Source organism: Muscardinus avellanarius (assembly GCF_963383645.1).
Source record: "Muscardinus avellanarius genome assembly, chromosome: 5".
NCBI classification, from domain to species: domain Eukaryota; kingdom Metazoa; phylum Chordata; class Mammalia; order Rodentia; family Gliridae; genus Muscardinus; species Muscardinus avellanarius.
The window spans coordinates 86,543,951-86,561,889 of NC_137790.1; the positions used below are offsets into that span (position 1 = coordinate 86,543,951).

At 42.4% G+C, this 17,939-nt stretch overlaps 1 protein-coding gene across 1 annotated transcript; it reads right to left on the reverse strand.

The window, feature by feature from the left end:
* EIF4A2 (eukaryotic translation initiation factor 4A2) lies at positions 1-5,457 on the reverse strand (the record flags this gene model as incomplete). Its single annotated transcript, XM_080695532.1, has 11 exons — positions 1-145; positions 1,414-1,493; positions 1,715-1,804; positions 2,050-2,187; positions 2,504-2,647; positions 2,855-2,964; positions 3,057-3,225; positions 3,980-4,119; positions 4,392-4,524; positions 4,606-4,651; positions 5,429-5,457. The coding sequence occupies 11 exons, from the start codon at positions 5,455-5,457 to the stop codon at positions 1-3; spliced, it is 1,224 nt and encodes a 407-aa protein (XP_080551658.1).
* Positions 5,458-17,939: the final 12,482 nt, after the last annotated feature.

The following is a 17,939-nucleotide window of genomic DNA, read 5'->3' on the forward strand; positions in this document are numbered from 1 at the left end:
TTAAATAAGGTCAGCCACATTCATGGGCATTTCCTCCACTGTAGTATTGTAGAAAGTCTCAATGTCACGAAGAATCCTCTTGTCTTCTTCAGTAACAAAGTTTATAGCCACACCTTTCCTCCCAAATCGACCCCCTCTGCCAATTCTGTGTAAGAAAAAGAAACCAGCAATCAGAATGTTAATTGCTCTACATACTTTTCATGAACTACTGAACATGAGGATCCACTTGTTAACCATCAGCTGCTGTTTACTTATCAAGGTTATAGTTCGCGCTTCTAATTGGAGCACTAGCTGCTAAATCAATATCTAGAGAAGAAAATCTTCCTTTGCAGTTAGTGCCAAAAGGATTCAAGGCTTGTCTGGCTGCAAAAAGATTTTATCAGGCATCTTGAGCATTACTATAAAGCAGATGACAGTACTGTGTTTGGGGTAGTGAAATTAAAGCCCATACCAAAGTGGGCCAGCCAAGAGCAGTTGTCAGCCTGGGACAGATGTAAAACACCAGGAATAAAACAAAGAGAACAGTTATGTAATCCATTTCGACGCACTTCTGGAACTGAAACTGTAAATACAAATGCTGCAAGGTTAACTATTTTCTAAAACAACTTTTTCCAGTGGGAAAACTAATTTGGTATGGTAACCCAAACTTATCACTGCTTTTTGCTCATTTTCACACGTTGTACTCAAAATTACTAGAAACGTGTTACATCCAAAATCAGCTCTACCTTCCTACAGAAACCAGACAATACAAACCACCTAAATGCTCCCTAACAGAAATGCTAAAATACAAAAAGCCTTGGCTGGAGCAACTTAAAATATCAAATAATCATGACAAAAGAAAAACAAATATAAATACCGACTCGCTCTTTATTCAAACAGTGTGCTGTTTCGCTTATGATTCCACGTCCTAAATTACGTCAACGCCGTTTCTGAGCGCCATCTCGTCATCAACTGCTGCTATCGACTCCTGTATTTTTTAAAAAGTCTTTTTTTACATCATATAAAAAAGCACAATTCAATTTATTTAGGGATAAAGCCACTATAACTAAACCAGGGACCACTCAAAAAATTGCTACCAGGCGACACCAAGAAAAATCCCAACTATAGAAGAATCACCAAGACAAAGCAGACACAAGAGCATCACTAAAAAAGCTCAAACATAAGCTAAGACCAACAGATCTAAAAGCAACCTTATCTGTATGTGTAATCTGGGCTGGCCCAACATTTGCCAAGTTTTCCCACTTTGTCCTGACCAGTCTTCCCAAAAGTGTAATTTTAGATATATCTAAGTTACTAATTACATCTTGTTACTTCATCATCTATTCCCTGATTTGACATTACCTTTCATACAAATCATGGTAAAAGCAATGCATGATTTTCACCAACAATTAACTAGTTTAACTGTTTTCTTACCTGTGAATATAATTTTCACGATTGGTAGGTAGATCATAGTTTATAACCAAAGACACTTGTTGCACATCAATCCCACGAGCCTAGAATACAATGGTGCATGTTTCAGAACCTTAAAAAAACAAACTACACACCTATGTAATGTAGGCCACAAAATAGTAATGAACTATACTAGGGGTATAGCCCACTGTGGAGCGTGGTCTTTTACTCTCCCAAAGAGTCCAGTTTGGTAAAAGGTTATTAAAGAAACCTTTCCCTTAAAAAAATAGCTTTTGGTAAGATTATTTAAAAAGTGAAGTCTTACCAACAAGTCAGTAGTGATCAAAACACGGCTTGACCCTGACCGGAATTCCCTCATGATAACATCTCTCTCCTTCTGGTCCATGTCACCATGCTGCAAATGAAAAAAATCTTAGTTCAAGAATCACCAGGTGGGGTCCACATTTAATTTTAACAGCATGTATGAGACCAAGCGTCCCTGGCTGCCACAGGAATATAGCAGACAGAGATAGTGAAGAAACATCCTTATTTTGTGCAGGGGGAACGACAACACAGCACTTAACAGCTATATTGTAGTCTGAATCCTGCTTGAATTGATACCCATCTTAATTATTACCCATCTTAATTACAAACTCTTACCAGAGCAGAAACTGTAAAGTCCCTGGCATGCATTTTCTCAGTAAGCCAGTCCACCTTGCGCCTTGTATTGAGAAAGATAACAGCCTGTGTAATGGTCAGTGTCTCATACAAGTCACAAAGTGTGTCCAACTTCCATTCCTAGAACAATTCAGAGAGCAATCCAGAATTAATAGTCAAATCTGGTTCTCAACTTTTCATTAGTAATCTCATGAAACTTTTCTAAAGACATATTGCACCAAATCTGATGACACAGGACACTGGACATTAAGAAAGAGGTCCACCCCAGTCCTTAAGATCTAGTGCAGTTACTTTTCTTCTTGTGTGTACTCTGCTATCATTATTACAAAAACCAGAATAGAATCCAAGTTTCTGCAATTTTAGCACAGTGCTTATACAAGAAGGTTAAAAAAGCTGGCTGCCATTTTTTCATGTTTTAGCAATTAAGACTAATTACCTCTCTTTCAACATTAATGTAGAACTGCTTGATTCCTTCAAGGGTCAATTCTTCCTTTTTCACCAGAATTCGAATTGGATCTCTCATGAATTTTTTGGTCACCTCCAACACATCAGTTGGCATTGTGGCAGAAAGCAACACAACCTAAAACAAAAATATGGTGTCACTCAGTAGGAAGCACAACTTTTAATGCTCAAGGGAAAATGTTTGAGACCAAGCGTCTCTGTCTCATTATGGTATGAACTAGACAGAGATAGTAATGTATCAAATACTTTAAGCAGGGGGAACGACAATAAAACACTTCAGTTCTATTGTAACTATGCCTGCTTAATTAAATCAGTTAAAGCTTACCTGAATACTTGTATTTAATTTTTGGAAAATCTCATAGATTTGATCCTTAAATCCTCGGCTCAACATTTCATCTGCTTCATCCAAAACAAACATTTTGATCCATTTTGGAGCTGTTAATAAGAGGCCATATTGTATCATCTTTAAGTTATGCGAGGTTTTTATTCTGATAGTTAAGAATTCGTACTCAAGGGACAATACTTACAGAGATATCTTCTGTTTAACATATCAAACACTCTCCCTGGTGTACCAACAACAATATGTGGTGCTTCAGCCTGCAGTTTTTGCATTTCATTCCGAACATTTGTTCCACCAATGCAGGCATGACAAGTTGCTCCCATATAGTCTCCAAGTGCCAGAATCACCTTTTGGATCTAAAAAGTCAAAATCTGGTTATTGTCCTATAGAATGAGTTCTATGTCTAACTTCCAAAGCATAATGGCAAAAATCTGGTCTGCCAAAAGCTTGTATGCATGCATAGCACAAAACTATTTCCCAGCTTAAAATGCATACTGGCCTAACTGCTTCAATACAAAACTCTCTTAGTGTCTTCTGCCTTGTTATACTCGGGATCCCTGTTGCCCCACTTTTACTTTTTAGCTAGGCAATTAAATTACATTCCCTAGGTTATTCTTCACTGTGTAGAAAGGTATAGAGTGAAGAAGCAAGTTTTGGAATTCTAAGGCAAATATTGATAGTTTTTCCCATAGGGCACTGTGCCTTATAATCTTGACATTAATAAAGCCTACAGCTTTATTATAAAGGATTACTTCAAAGCCAATATAGCAGTGAGCTTTGAAAACATAGCATGCAACAGATGCATCACAAACTACTGAGACAGTTAAATAACATGTCACTGCAGTTTTCATGTTGCACAACTGCATTCACTTTAAAAATGGGTGCAGATCTAGTCCACCCTGAAGAGAAACTTGTACTCTCAATCTGTTGGTATAATGCCCTACAAACCATACCTATACACCCAGATCCTGCTTAACTAAGAACTCCCTGCATGCATGGACAGAGGGCTCTGATGGGACCAATTTACACTAAGTTTTAAATTCTCCACAGTTGTGAAACCTGAAACCTATGCAACACGCAAGCAGTTTTTTTGAACTACACTATCAATACCTGTTGAGCCAGTTCTCTGGTGGGGGCCAATACTAGTGCTTGGGTCTCCTTGAACTCAATCTCCAACTGTTGCAGGATGGAAATAGCAAATGTGGCTGTCTTGCCAGTACCTGACTGAGCTTGAGCAATCACATCATACCCTAAAAAAAGTAGGATACATATTTACCGATCCCACATCAAATTGTCAACCTCTACTTCACACCATGTATCCCAGTTGGAACATATTTATGACATATATTCAAGTGATCAGCATGAGTATTCTCTTCATTTCAGGTCAGTCCCGAAAGATGATTGCCATCATTTCACTTTAAGGAATACAAGTAGGTGCTAGTAGTCCCCCAGGTCACTTTCCCTTTTACCGTTTTTTACCTAGAACAATGATTTCATTTTAAGTGTCAATGCTTTCTTTTACCTTTAATACAAGGGATAATAGCTCTCTGCTGAATAGCTGAAGGCTTCTCAAAACCATAAGCATAGATGCCCCGAAGAAGAGATTCCTTTAAATTCATATCATCAAAGTTATCAACAATCTCATTCCAGTTGCTCTGTAAATTAAAAGTAACAGTTAAGGAAGATGCAAACACTTCTCTCTCTCCAAGCCTTCAAAACCCACACCCGTTTCTTACCTCGATGACACCATCGGGGTCCATTCCCTCTGGGCCGCCATGTTCTCTGCCAACAAGAACAACGAAGTTAGGAGATATCCCTCTCCCACGCCACCTCAAAGTGAGGTGGCTTTTACAGCCCTCTTCATAACATTACCAAGCCCACACGTGTACTCCCCGTAAGAACAGAGGCGGGTTCCGCTGGGTACAATAAGTACCTACGGACGCCTTCCCCAGACGAAGTTGTGGACGCCCCATGATCACGCAGCCCCTTCCTCGCATGCCCGAGCGCCTAGAGCTCGCGTTTCTGCAGCGGAGCGTCTCGCGAGAGCTCCACGCGCCGAGCTCCGCCCCTAACTCTGCGCAAGCCGAGGTGATTGACGCGGGCGAAAGGGCCTGGCGAGGACCGAGCCGTTGGCTCGCGGTGCCGGCCGCCGGCCCTGGTGTCCGCGGCGAGGGCAGCGGCCACGCTCCCCGCCCGCCGAGGCCTGCGACCCCGACTCGGTCCGTTGGCCGCAAATAAGGCTTCGGACGCGGTTACTGTCCCTAGTGCGGGCTGCGCCAAGGCTTTAAATGTTTCCCTTGTGCGGCACAAAGAGAGGCGGCCAGGCCTTGAAAATGTCTATGGGAGTAAAGACCCTTTAATCACTCCCTTTCGGGGCCATCGCCCTGTCTCCCCGCAGCCCCGGGCCCTACCCATCATGGAAGCTTCTCGAAGGACAAACGGCAGAATATCCCAAATAAATGCAGTTGTGCCTGGGGTGCCTACGCCCCAAGCCACCCACGCCCGCCCCCGGCGCCGCGTGACCTTCACTACTGAACCTTACCCAAAAGGGCGCCATACCTGTTATAATCCGCAGAGCCACCAGACATGATCCGCAGAACCGCTCAGCGCCCGACTGAAAAGACAGCCGCACCGCGCCACCCGTTTTTTATAGGCTCGTGGCCGGAACCCGTTTCTCGCGGAGGGATTTTCTGGTCGCCCTCCGTTCAGCCACAAAATAGTAATCCCAGGGTCCTTACCTCAGGTAATACCCTAAGCAAGTGGATAAGGAAAAAACCCTTTCCGCAATTTTCCGAAATTACTGGGTCGCAGAAAATCCCAGGAACCCGAGCGTGGCCGGGACTCTTTTCTCTGGGGCGGAAGAATATTGCAGCGGCAGCGGTGCTCGCGTCACGCCCGCCCTGTCCTACGGGGTTTCCCGTCCCCGGCGCAGAGGCGCCCGGGAGCGGCTCGGCGCCGGGAGGAGGCGCGGGGCGCGGCGCGGGCCGCGGAGGGGCCGCCTGACTCCGCCTCCGCCTCCGCCTCCGCCTCCGCCCGCCGCGATTGTATTTCAGGGTAGTAAGGAGCCGCCTGGCTTTTAGCCCCACCGTTCACATCCATTCACGTCTTGAAAGTGTGAAACCCCTGCTGGGGAAGATGTCGGCCACCCAGCGGGTCCCAGAAAATATGGCTTGCGGGTACATTTTGCGGAGCGAGAGAAAATGTTGGAGTGTCATTTACGGATGTCTCTGTTTATTACCCTCTTGTTGCCTTTGGTCTTCCCTCGCTCTCTTCAAAATAATGCTAATGATTTTAACTTAATAGGTGCGATAAAATCCTTGTCAACTTTTGCAAATGAATAGATACTAAGGACCAAATAGCTTTCCTTTTAACGCAGGGATTTAAATGTTAAATAACGCTGGGCGTGGTGGTGCGCTCTTGTAATCCCTGTACTTGGAAGGCTGGATCAGAAAGATCGCAGATTTGAAGCTAGCCTCAGCAATTTTAGGGAGGCTCTCAGTAACCTAGCTAGAACCTGGTTCCAAATTAAAAAAAAAAAAAAAAAAGTCTGAGGGTGTAGCATGGAGGTAGAAGGCCCCTGGGTTCATCCCCAGAACCACAAAAAAGAAAGAAATTTTTAAAAAGTTAAATGAGTGCCCATGACATATTGAACCCAAGGGCATGCTGCCTCCTAGTTACACCCACAGCCCTATTATTATATTTTTTATTTTGAAACAGGGTCTCAATTGCTGACACTCTCACTAACTCACCGAGGCTGGTTTGAACCTACCATTCTGCCTCAGCCTCCCAAGTACTGGGATTACAGGCATGTGCCACCACTCCTATACCTATTTTTTAAATTTTGAAACGGTCTCAGGTCTCATTAAGTTGCAAAGGGATTCCCTAAATTGCTGAGGCTGGCGGTGAACATGTTCTCCTAGGGTCTCAGCCTCCTAAATACTGGTATTACAGATGTGTACCACCCACCATGTCTGGCTCCAGATACAGCTTTATGCCACTTTGGAAGGAGCTAGATTTTGTTTTGGCCTTTTTTTTGAGTTTTAACTGTGTATTGGAATGAAATGTTGATTTGTTGCAATTCAAAGCAATACCACATTTGCTTCTTAAACTTCATGGATTCCTAAATCTCAAAGCTTTTCAGTTAGCCACACACAGACCTTTTCCTAAAAACAAAAATAAATTCAATCGTTGAATTTTAAAACACAGTCCTACTCTAAGATATGGGCCGGGCATGGTGGCACACTCTTGTATCCCAGCATTGGGGGAGGTAGAGATTAGAGGATCTGTAGTTCACAGACAGCCTCAGCTACTTTAGCAAGGCCCTTTGCAACTCAGTGAGACCCTGTTTCAGAAATGAAAAGACTAAAATATAGGGCTGAGGGTGTAGAGCAGAGGTACAATGCCCCTGGATTCCATTCCCTGGTACCGCAAAAAAAAAAAAAAAATATATATATATATATATATATATATATCACTATGACTATTCAAAAAAAAATCTTTTCTTATCAATTCAGAAGACTAAGTTAGTCTGCCTACCAGACAAATTGACTCTTAATTTTTAATATTATGGATATAGTTGGCTCTAAATATCACTTTTATGCAAAAATCATTTACTTGAAAATTGTTATTGTGCCAGGAATTGTGACAAAAATTAATACCAAGATGGCAAAATGGACCTAGTCCTTAGGTTAGTGATATTGCCCCTCATCCATCCCATCACATTTGAGGTGATGCCAGACATTTCTGGAGAATGACAGTGGTCAGAAAACCCTATTATGGCTGGATATGGGGCCACACCTGTAGTCTCAGAACTTGGAACGCTGAGACAGGAAGATACCAAGTTTGAAGCCAGCCTCAGCAACTTAGACCCTCAGCAATGTAGTGAGATCCTGTTTTAAAATAAAATATAAACCTGAAAGCCGGGTGTGGAGGCGCACGCTTGTAATCCCCGCGCTTGGGAGGCGGTAACAGGAGGATCGCACAGGTTCGAAGCCAGCCTCAGCTACTTAGTGAGGCTCTCGGCAACTTAGTGAGACCCTGTTTCCAAATAAAATATAAAATAGGTCTAGGAGTGTAGCCCAGAGGTAGAAAGCCCCTGGGTTCCATCACTAGTACCATAAAAAATAAATAAATAAATAAATAAATAAATAAATAAATGAATTTAAGATAAATAATGCCAGGTGTGGTGTCTCACGCTTGTAATCCCCGCACTTGGGAGGCTGAGACAGGAGGATCGCACAGGTTCGAAGCCAGCCTCAGCTACTTAGTGAGGCTCTCAGCAACTTAGTGAGACCCTGTTTCCAAATAAATCAGGAGGCATTTGTGTGCATCTTTCATTATGTTAAGTTCATCAGTTGATTTTAAGTAATAGCTGCACATTTAAAACAGCATCTTGAGTCGGAATTGATGGCGCACACTTGTAATCCCAGCATTCCGGAGGCTGAGACCTGAGGATCGTGGTTCGCAGACAGCCTCAGCTACTTAGTGAGGCCCTCTGCAACTCGGTGTGACCCAGTTTCAAAGTAAAGAATAAAAAATAGGACAGGGGGTGTAGCTCGGAGGTCGAATGCCCTTGGGTTCCATCCCCAGACCCGCAAAAAATAAATAAATAAATAAATAAATAAATAAACAGCATCTTGATATTATTTATTATTTATATGGTACTGAAGAGTCTACCTCTGAGCTACCCCTCCAGCCCTATTTTCTTTTTAATTTTTTTGAAACAGACTCACTAAGTTGCAGAGGGCCTCAATAAGTTGCTGAGGCTGGCCTTCAAACTGTCATCCTCCTGTCTCAGCCTCCCAGGTACAGGCATTACAAACCTGTGCCACCACATCCAGCTTTGATAATTTATTGATACATAAAATTTTATTAAGATACGTGTTTTGAGCTGAACATGGTGGCGCACACTTGTAATCTCCGTACTTGGGAGGCTGAGACAGGAGGAGCTGGGTTGGTGGCCAGCATCTAATTATTACTTTTTAGTGTTCTTTATTATTGAGTAAGCACACTGTATAATGCCTCCTGTCCCTATATCTGTAATTTAAGAGTTTTAGAAGAATGACCTGAAGCTGGAATGGTGATTAGTGCTGCCACTCACCTATATTTTACTCTTCAGTTGCTGGAGGAAATTAGAGGATAGATTCTGCTTACCTATGGGCAGTGTCCCTTTAAGCAATTTGTAAGAAAGCACTCCTTGCCACATTCTTCACAATAACTTTCAAAAATCATTTGCATGAAAATAAGTAAAGATAATAGAGTTGAAAAAAGATAAAAACTGAAAAGAACCTTGGAAGGGACTACTGAACTCCTTATAAACTGACTTGGAACCATATTTCCAAGATTTATTAAACTCTATTGTGACCAAGATACATATGTTTTTCTACCATTATAGAGAATGACCGAAGTAAAAGTACACTGCTCCTGGGCATGGTGGTTCACACCTGTAGCCTAAGTACTAGGGAGGCTGAGACAGGAGAATCACAAGTTCAAGGGCAGGCTGGTTAACTTAATAAGACCGTCTCAAAATACAAAATAATAAGGTCTAGGGTTGTAGCTCAATGGCATATTGCCCCTGGATTCAATTCTCAGTACCACAATAAATAAATTAGTTAATTAATAAATATTATACAATCCGGGCGTGGTGGCACACGCTTGTAATGCCAGCATTTGGAAGGCTGAGACTGACGGTTCGCGGACAGCCTCAGCTACTGAGTGAGGCCCTCTGCAACTTAGTGAGGCCCTGTTTCAAATTAAAGAATAAAAAATAGGGCAGGGGATATAGCTCGGAGGTTGAATGCTCCTGGGTTCCATTCCCAGACCCCCCCCCCCAAAAAAAAAAGAATGTCCCACACTTTGAATTTTTCTGATGGCTCCCTCATTATTAAATCCCATGTCTGTTTTTTGGCAAGTATACTACAAATAGGTCGTAAGGTGTTCCTAAATCCATCTCACGGAGAGGCACATTTTAGATTTTCCATTTCCTGTGATTTGGTTAATCTATAGACATTTAAAAAAAAAAAAAGAAGACTTTCTGTAAGCCTTTTAGAATTTTGTGTTTTATTTGTAGTCATGAAACTTTGTTAGAGATCTGTATTGTCACTTCTAATCTTTTATTTGAACTGCTAGGACTATCAACAAGCAACCATTAAGGTGTATAGCATAGTGCTGGGTCCTTGCAGGCATCAAGATAAAAGAATTCTCAGCTGGAATCAAACTGAGAAAGCAAAATAAACACATCCAAACAACTTAAGAGAACACTTGTCAAACAGATGGTCAAAGAGTAGAAAATTTGTCAAGACTCAGTGGGAAAACAGATATGCTTCTCATCTATGGTGGGAGTTTTAATTAATGTAATATTTTAGAGGATATTTTGACAATATGAAGAATTAAAATGCACATTTTTTTTTAAGTACCGGGGATGTAACTGCCTCTGAGCTACACCCTCAGCCCTATTTTTATTCTTGATTTTGAAACAGGGTCTCACGGAGTTGCAAAGGGCCTCACTAAGTAGATGAGGCTGTCCGCGAACCACATTCCTCCTGTCTCAGCCTCCCCAGTGCTGGGATTACAAGCATGTGCCACCAAGCCCAGTTTCTGCAAATAACACTTGACCCAACAATTCCAGTTAGGAATCTTTCTTTTTAGTACTGGGATTAAACCCAGAGGCATTCTATCTCCAAGCTACACCCCCAGCCCCATTTTTGTAATTTTTGTTTTGAAACGAGTCTCACTAGGTTGCTGTGAATCTCACTAAGTTGCTGAGACTGGCCTATGACCAGGAATCCTTCTGTCTCAGCCTTCCATGTACTGGGATACGCCTGTAGGCATACGCCACCATGCTGTTAGGAATCTTAAACTATGCATATTCTAACTTGAGAATCCAGCCCCTGTACCCCAACATCCCCACAATTAACAAGGCCATTCCTTTCCTCATTCTTTTATTTTATTTTACTTATTTTATTTATTTATTTAGTTGTTTTGAGACAGGTCTTGCTATGTTTCCTAGGCTAGTCTTGAACTACACTCAGTTGATCCTCTTGCCTTAGCCTCCTGAGTCCTGGGCATGTACAACTATACCCGGGTCCTCATTATTTTAATAGCAAAGAAACAACCTAAATATCAAAAGGACATTTATTAACAACTTGTAAGCATGCATATTACTTAGCCATTAAAAATAATGCCACCCATTTCTGCTTCCAGGAAATAGAGCAGACGTATTTTTTTCCTAGTACCCCTCTTAAGTATCCCTGAAGATATCGGATGCTATATATGAAGAAAACACAAAAAGGTATTGAGAGGTGGAAAAAAGAAGACAGACTGGCTAGGAACTTTTGAGACTGAAATGGTGCAGAGCTCCTTGAGATTTTTCTTGTTTTACGTATCCCGAATGGAAACTGGAGAAGCTAGCAACCAGAAAAGCTAACAGGGTCAGATAAGAAAAAATCCAAAAAAAGTCAAAAGTCCACTGTCTGTATCTGAACAGCTAGGAAAGAGTCACTGTGGGTCCTCCTGCCCACAGCCACAGCACCAAGGCCAACAGGGGCCCAGATTCCACCTTTGGGAAGATGTAATGAAGTGTCCTGTCATCCCCACTGTAACTACCAACCTCCACATCGTCGCAGGAGACCGCAGGCAAGCCTGACTATAATTACAAGCCAGCTGGCAGTAAAAAAAAAAAAGGTGCTCCCTCCCATGTCTCTGAGGTGGGGTCAGAGGAGGCCTGGTGGGAAATCTGCACTTGAGCCATCGTTCAGTGGCAATGTGGCCACAGCCCCAGCTGCAGTAACAAGGAGCAACTCCCCCAAAGTGAAGGGCAAGTCAGAGCCTTGTTAGAGGGCCAGCTGAAACAGATTTAAGACCTAGTAAGTGCTTGAAAAGATACTCAGCATCGCTAATCACTAGAGAAATGCAAATCAAAAGCATTATCAGGTACCACTTCACACCCTTTAGGAAGGCTATTAGAAAAAAAATCTTAAGGACCTGGGCATGTAGCTCAGTAGTAAAGCACTTACCTAACACTTGTGAAGCATTTGTTCATTGCCCAGCACGGCGGGGGGGGGGGGGACACAAAAAATAACAATTGTTGGTGGGAGTGTAAAATGGTATAGCCACTGTAGAAAACGGTATAGCAGTTCCTCAAAATATTATACAGAAAACTACCATATGAAACACTAATTCCACTTTTGAACAGATGTTCAAAAGAATTAAATGCTGGGAAAATTTTAAAGAAAAAAAGCCTGTAATCTCAGTACTTGGCGTGTGTGTGTGTGTGTGTGTGTGTGTGTGTTTTACTGGGGATTGAACCCAGGGATATCTACCTCTGAGCTACACCCTCAGATATATATATAGTCTCACTAAGTTGCAGAGGACCTCAGTTGCTGAGGCTGGCGGGGAACCTGTTATCCTGTCTCAATCTCTCAAGTACTGAGATTTCAACCTTATGCCACCACCTCTGATTTATAAAAGGTGTGTGTGTGTGTGTGTGTGTGTGTGTGTGTGTGTGTGTGTGTGTGTGTGTTACTGGGGATGGAACCCAGGGGTCTTCCTCTGAGCTACATCCCCAACCCTATTTTTTTCTTCTTTATTTTGAAACCAGGTCTCACTAGGTTGCAAAGGGCCTCACTAAGTAGCTGGGGCTGTCTGCAAACCTCTATCCTACAGTCTCAGCCTCCCAAATGCTAGGATTACAAGCGTGCGCCACCACGGCCTGCTAAAAAGTATTTTTAAATGTCCTAGTCAAATAATCTATTAGTAGCCAGGTGTGGTGGCTCCTGCTTGTAATTCCAGTACTTTGGAGATTGAGACAGGAGGATCACAGTTTCACCACCAGCCTCAGCAGTTTAGCAAGGTTCTCAGCAACCTAGTGAGACTCTTTTTTCAAATACGATATAAAATTGGGCTGTAGGTGTAGTCTGGTGATAGAATGCCTATGGGTTCAATCCCCAGTACCTCCCCCAATAACCCCACAAATAATCTATTAGAATGAAGATTTGTAGCTGAGCGTGGTGGCACACCCTTGTAATCCCAGTACTTGGGAGGCTGAGACCAAAGGTCGCAGGTTTGCTCTAACCTTAGCTACTTAGTGAGGCTCTCTGAAACTTAGCAAGACCCTGTTTTAAAATAAAGAATAAAAAAAATGGGCTGGGGGTGTGGTTAGTAGGTATAATGTCTCTGGGTTCAGTACCTGGTACTACAAAAATAAAATAAAAAAAGAATAAAAATAGGGTTGGGAGGGTAGCTCAGAGGTAGAATGCCCCTGGGTTCCATCCCCAGTGAGAAAAAAATAAAGAAGACCTGCCCTAACATGTGATTCTTAGTTTACTGTTTAAAAAATGCAATATACTAAAATTAAAAAGATTAGAGTCACATAACAGTATAAGAGTATCCAGGATTTAATAGCAAATCGCTTATACTAATAATCATGAAGATCTCAACCTGGATGAAAAAGACAATATACAATATAGGCCAGTACAGAGATGACAGGAACATTAGAATTATCTGATCAAATTGTAAAGCAGCCATGACCACACACACACACACACACACACACACACACACACACACACACACTTTTATGAGCAATTATGAACACACTTGAAACAAATAAAAAATAAGAAAAATGATAAATTATACTTATCTTCAAAATTAAAAACTATTGCTTGTGCACTCCTCTTCCTCTCTCCATCTCTCCTTCCTCTCTCTCTCTCTCTCTCTCTCTCTCTCTCTCTCTCTCTGTTATACTCCCCTTTCTTTTTCTCGATGTCTGGTAGGTCTTATTGGCCTGGGACTGGGTATGCAGAGGGGGGGTCTCACAACCATAGCATGTGTGGTGTTTAAATAAAGGCCAGCTGACAGTCACTGAGGTCTGGCTGTGCTAGATGAAGGGCAGCCCAGGGCCTGGCTCCCTGGAAGCCGTAACGTCCAACTTTTCCTGCTGATTGCACCTGCACAGAGAGCTGGAAGTAGGCAAGGAGTCCAGGGCTGGGTGCAGAGCTTGGGCATACCTGAGTACAGGGAGGAAGAACAAGAGAAGTTCCTTTTCTGGTTAGCACATTCCATATATTTTTCAATGACAGAGCGCAGGTCTGTAATCCCAGTACTTGGAAGGCTGAGAAAGCAGGATTGCAGGTTCTAGGCCAACTTTGGCAACTTAGTGAGACACTCAACAACTTCTTTGAGACCCTATTTCAAAATAAAAAGGGCTGGGGGCATAGCTCAGAGATAGAATACCCCTGAGTTCAATACCCAGGATCAATAAAATAAAATAAGATAACATTTCTTGTAATCCTAGTACATTAGGGAGTGAAGCACAGTGTTGCAGAACAGCTCCTTCTTACTCCTTCTTCTGTTGCTTTGTTATCGTTACTTCTGTAGATGTGGTGAATTTTTATGGTGAACTTACACCAAATTTTTTTTTTTTCGAGGTCTGGGGATGGAACCCAGGGGCATTCGAGCTACACCCTCAGCCCTATTTTTTATTCTTGATTTTGAAACAGGGTCTCACTAAGTTGCAGAGGGCCTAAGTAGCTGGGGCTTCTGGAAACCATGATCCTCTGGTCTCAACCTCCTGAATGCTGGGATTACAAGTATGCGCCACCACGCCCGGTGAGTTTACCAAATTTGAAGCTAAGCCTGGATCATGGGCTGGGTGATGCTGCTCCTTAGATCCAGGCCTTCATCCAGGGCTGGAGCGCAATAGACACAGAGGTGATGCAGCACCTGTAGACCTTATTTCCTTGGTACAAACCCATTCATTCTCTACTAATTCAGGCTTCATGACTTTCTATACCTGAGTACCAGCTATCTACCTACTTTTCTTTCTTTTCTATTTTCTTTCTCTTTTCTGGGGATGGAACCAGGGGGATTCTACCTCCAAGCTACATCTCGAGCTCTATTTTATTCTTTTATTTTTTATTATTTTTGCCGAACTAGGGATTGAACCCAGGGGCATTTTACCTCTGATACATACCTCAAGTCCTATTTTTTACTTTTATTTTATTTTATTTTTTATTTATTTATTTATTTATTTTGGCGGTACTGGGGTTCCTGGAAGCCCTTCTACCTCTGGGTACACTCCCAGACCTATTTTCTGTATTTTTGAAACAGGGTCTCTTAAGCCAGCGCGGCTGGCCTCGATCCTCCTGCCTCTGCCTCCCAAGCACAGGGATTACAAGCATGCGCCACCACCCCCGGCTATTCAAGCCCTATTTTTTTAAAATATTATTTTGAGGTTCTGGGGATTGAACCCAGAGGTATTCTACCTCTGAGCTATACCCCCAGCCCTATTATTATTCTTTATTTTAAAACAGGGTCTCACTAAATTGCAGAAGTCCTCACTAAGTAGCTGAGACTGGCTGCGAGCCTGTGATCCTCCAGTCGCAGGCTCCCAAGTACTGGAATTACAAACATGCACCACCACGCCTGACTATCCTGAGCAATTTTTTACCCTCTCTCAAAATAAAATGAAAAGAGGGCTGATGATGTAGCTCAGTGATAGAGCATCCCAAGTTTTAATCCCCAGTGTGAAGGCGGCAAGAAGGACGGGGGTGAGGGGATCTGAAAAGGAAAGGATCCAGTCTAAGCCAGGTGGCTGCACTCGCCTGTAATCTCGGTACTTGGGAGGCTGAGACAGGAGGATCTCAGGTTCAAGGACAGCCTCAGCAACTTAGTGAGACCCTGTTTCAAAAATAAAATAGGGTTGGGGGTGTTCCTTGGAGGTAGAAGTCCCCTGGGTTCAATCCCCAATTGTTGCCGACTAATCTCAGTTGGGTCGTTATTGTCAGCTCCCGGTCAAATCCTCAGAAAGATGGGGCAAAAGGCAGGTGATGTCCTGCAGAAACTGTCTGCAGCGATTCCTTTCCCTCTATGAATTCCCTAAGTTTTTGGGTACGACACTTGGGAAAGAAATCTGAGGTGGACAAAGGATTCTTGAGCCAATGACACTTTATTACAAAAACTCCAAGAAATTTATACCCTTCACCAGTAAGGTTAATAATAAGAGAAAAGGGGGGTGAATGCAATCACTGTGAAATGATAATGAATGACATGTAAACAAAGGTAATAAAACTAGTCCTTCAGCTGGCTGTTGATCTTCGAGAGATTAACTCCCTTCGGATTCTTCCTCAGGTTTTGCAGATAAGCAGTTCCAAACAGGCATGCCCAAGGCTTGGCGGTTTCTCGGGGAATCTTCTTTAACTTTCCTGGAACTTTCCATCTTTTGGGCTCAGTTCATATAGCAAGTGTGAGGAGATGTGGTGATTCAGGTGGATGTGATAGAGTTTTTCCAGGTGTTGGCATCTTATCTTCTTAATCTGAAAGCTTAAGCATACTCACAACACAGTTTTGCAGACAAAATACCACAAACAACACCACAAAGTTCTTGGTTTTAATTGTCCTTAACTGCTGAACACTCTTCTTTAGACAATAAGCCTATTAAAAGCCTACTCATCTTTAATAATCCATTTCTCTGTCACAAACCCTCTGCAACCTGCTTCTAACTTTCTAATTCCTTCCTTTCCCAGTTGGGACTTTCTTATGATAAGCTCTTCTTCATGCAAAAATGCTTTTCTTACTCTTACGGTATTTCCTTTCCTTCATACATATATATTTAGAACGTCTGTCCTTTATTTAGTCATATTCATTAACCATGCGGTCAGCCTCTCTGTCTTCAGGAATATTTACACTGGGCGTAAAAGTCACCAATCTTTTTCCTTGAGTCTATTGTATTTGGGCAACTAAGTTGTTTATCAACTAAATTGCTTTAAGGTCACACACAAGGTTTTTATCTCTTCTGTCTCTAGGCAGGATCTTAAGGGTAAACAAAGTTTCCTTAAACTGAACTACCTTACCTGAGTTAATAGCTTAACCTAAGTTAGTGATAGTGAGGGTCAGAGACCCTTTGTAATTGCTGCAGCTGGAATGCTTATCACAGCATCTGAGTTCTGGCCAGTTTTTTCCTTACTATTGAGCAAAGCCAAGGACGTTTATTTCCACGGACTCAATTTCTGATCTCACATCATCAGAGCAATTCGTGTAGAGAGTTAAAAGAATACCAAGAGAATAATAGTTATGAAGGATATCTAAAAGTGGGGGATATTTTTTTGCCAGAGACGATACCTCTTTCTCGGGGCGTTCTTGCCAGATTGCCTATGTGGAGTGGGGTCTTCAACACATAGATGCCGAGGCAGCAGGATGTCTTGGCACCCAATGCCACAAAATGTTTAAATAAAATAAAAAGAATCAATTCTAGCTGGACACGGTGAAGCACGCCTGTAATTCCTGCGCTTGGGAAGCTGAGGCAGGAGGATTGCAGGTTCAAGACCAGCCTCATTATCTTAGTGTAACTCAGCAACCTACCAAGACCCTGTTTGAAAACAAAAAATAAAAAAAAAAACTGGCTGGAGGAGCAGGGGCATTCTGCCCCCAAGCTACATCTCTAGCCCAATTTATTTATTTTTTATTTTGAAACATGGTCTCACTAAGTTATTGAGGCTGGCCTTGAACCTTCGATCCTCCTGTCTCTTATTTTTTTATTTTGAAATAGGGTTTCACTAAGTTGTGGAGGGCCTCACTAAATTGCTGAGGCTAGCTGTGAACTGTGATCCTCCTGTCTGAGCCTCCCAAGTACTGAGATTATAGGTATGTGCCACTGTTCAGCTACCTAATTTTTCTTAGCAAATTATTCTAACTATGGGCCACAACTTGCATTTATTTTTTTTAATTTTTTGAGGTACTGGGGGTGGAACACAGGAGTATTCTATCTCTGAGCTACAGACCCAGCCCTATTTTTTTTATTCTTTATTTTGAAACAGAGTCTCACTGAGTTGCAAATGGCTTCACCAAGTAGTTGAGGCTATCTGTGAACCACGATCCTCCTGTCTCGGCCTCCCAAATGCTGGGATTACAAATGTGTGCCACCATTTTTCTTTTATAATCCTTTTAGAAAGAAACTTTAAAAATTTGAATTTAGAGGCCGGGAATAATCCCAGTATTTGGGAGGCCAAGACATAAGGATCACAGGTTTGAAGCCAGCCTTGGCTACCTAGCAAGGCCCTTTGCAACTTAGACT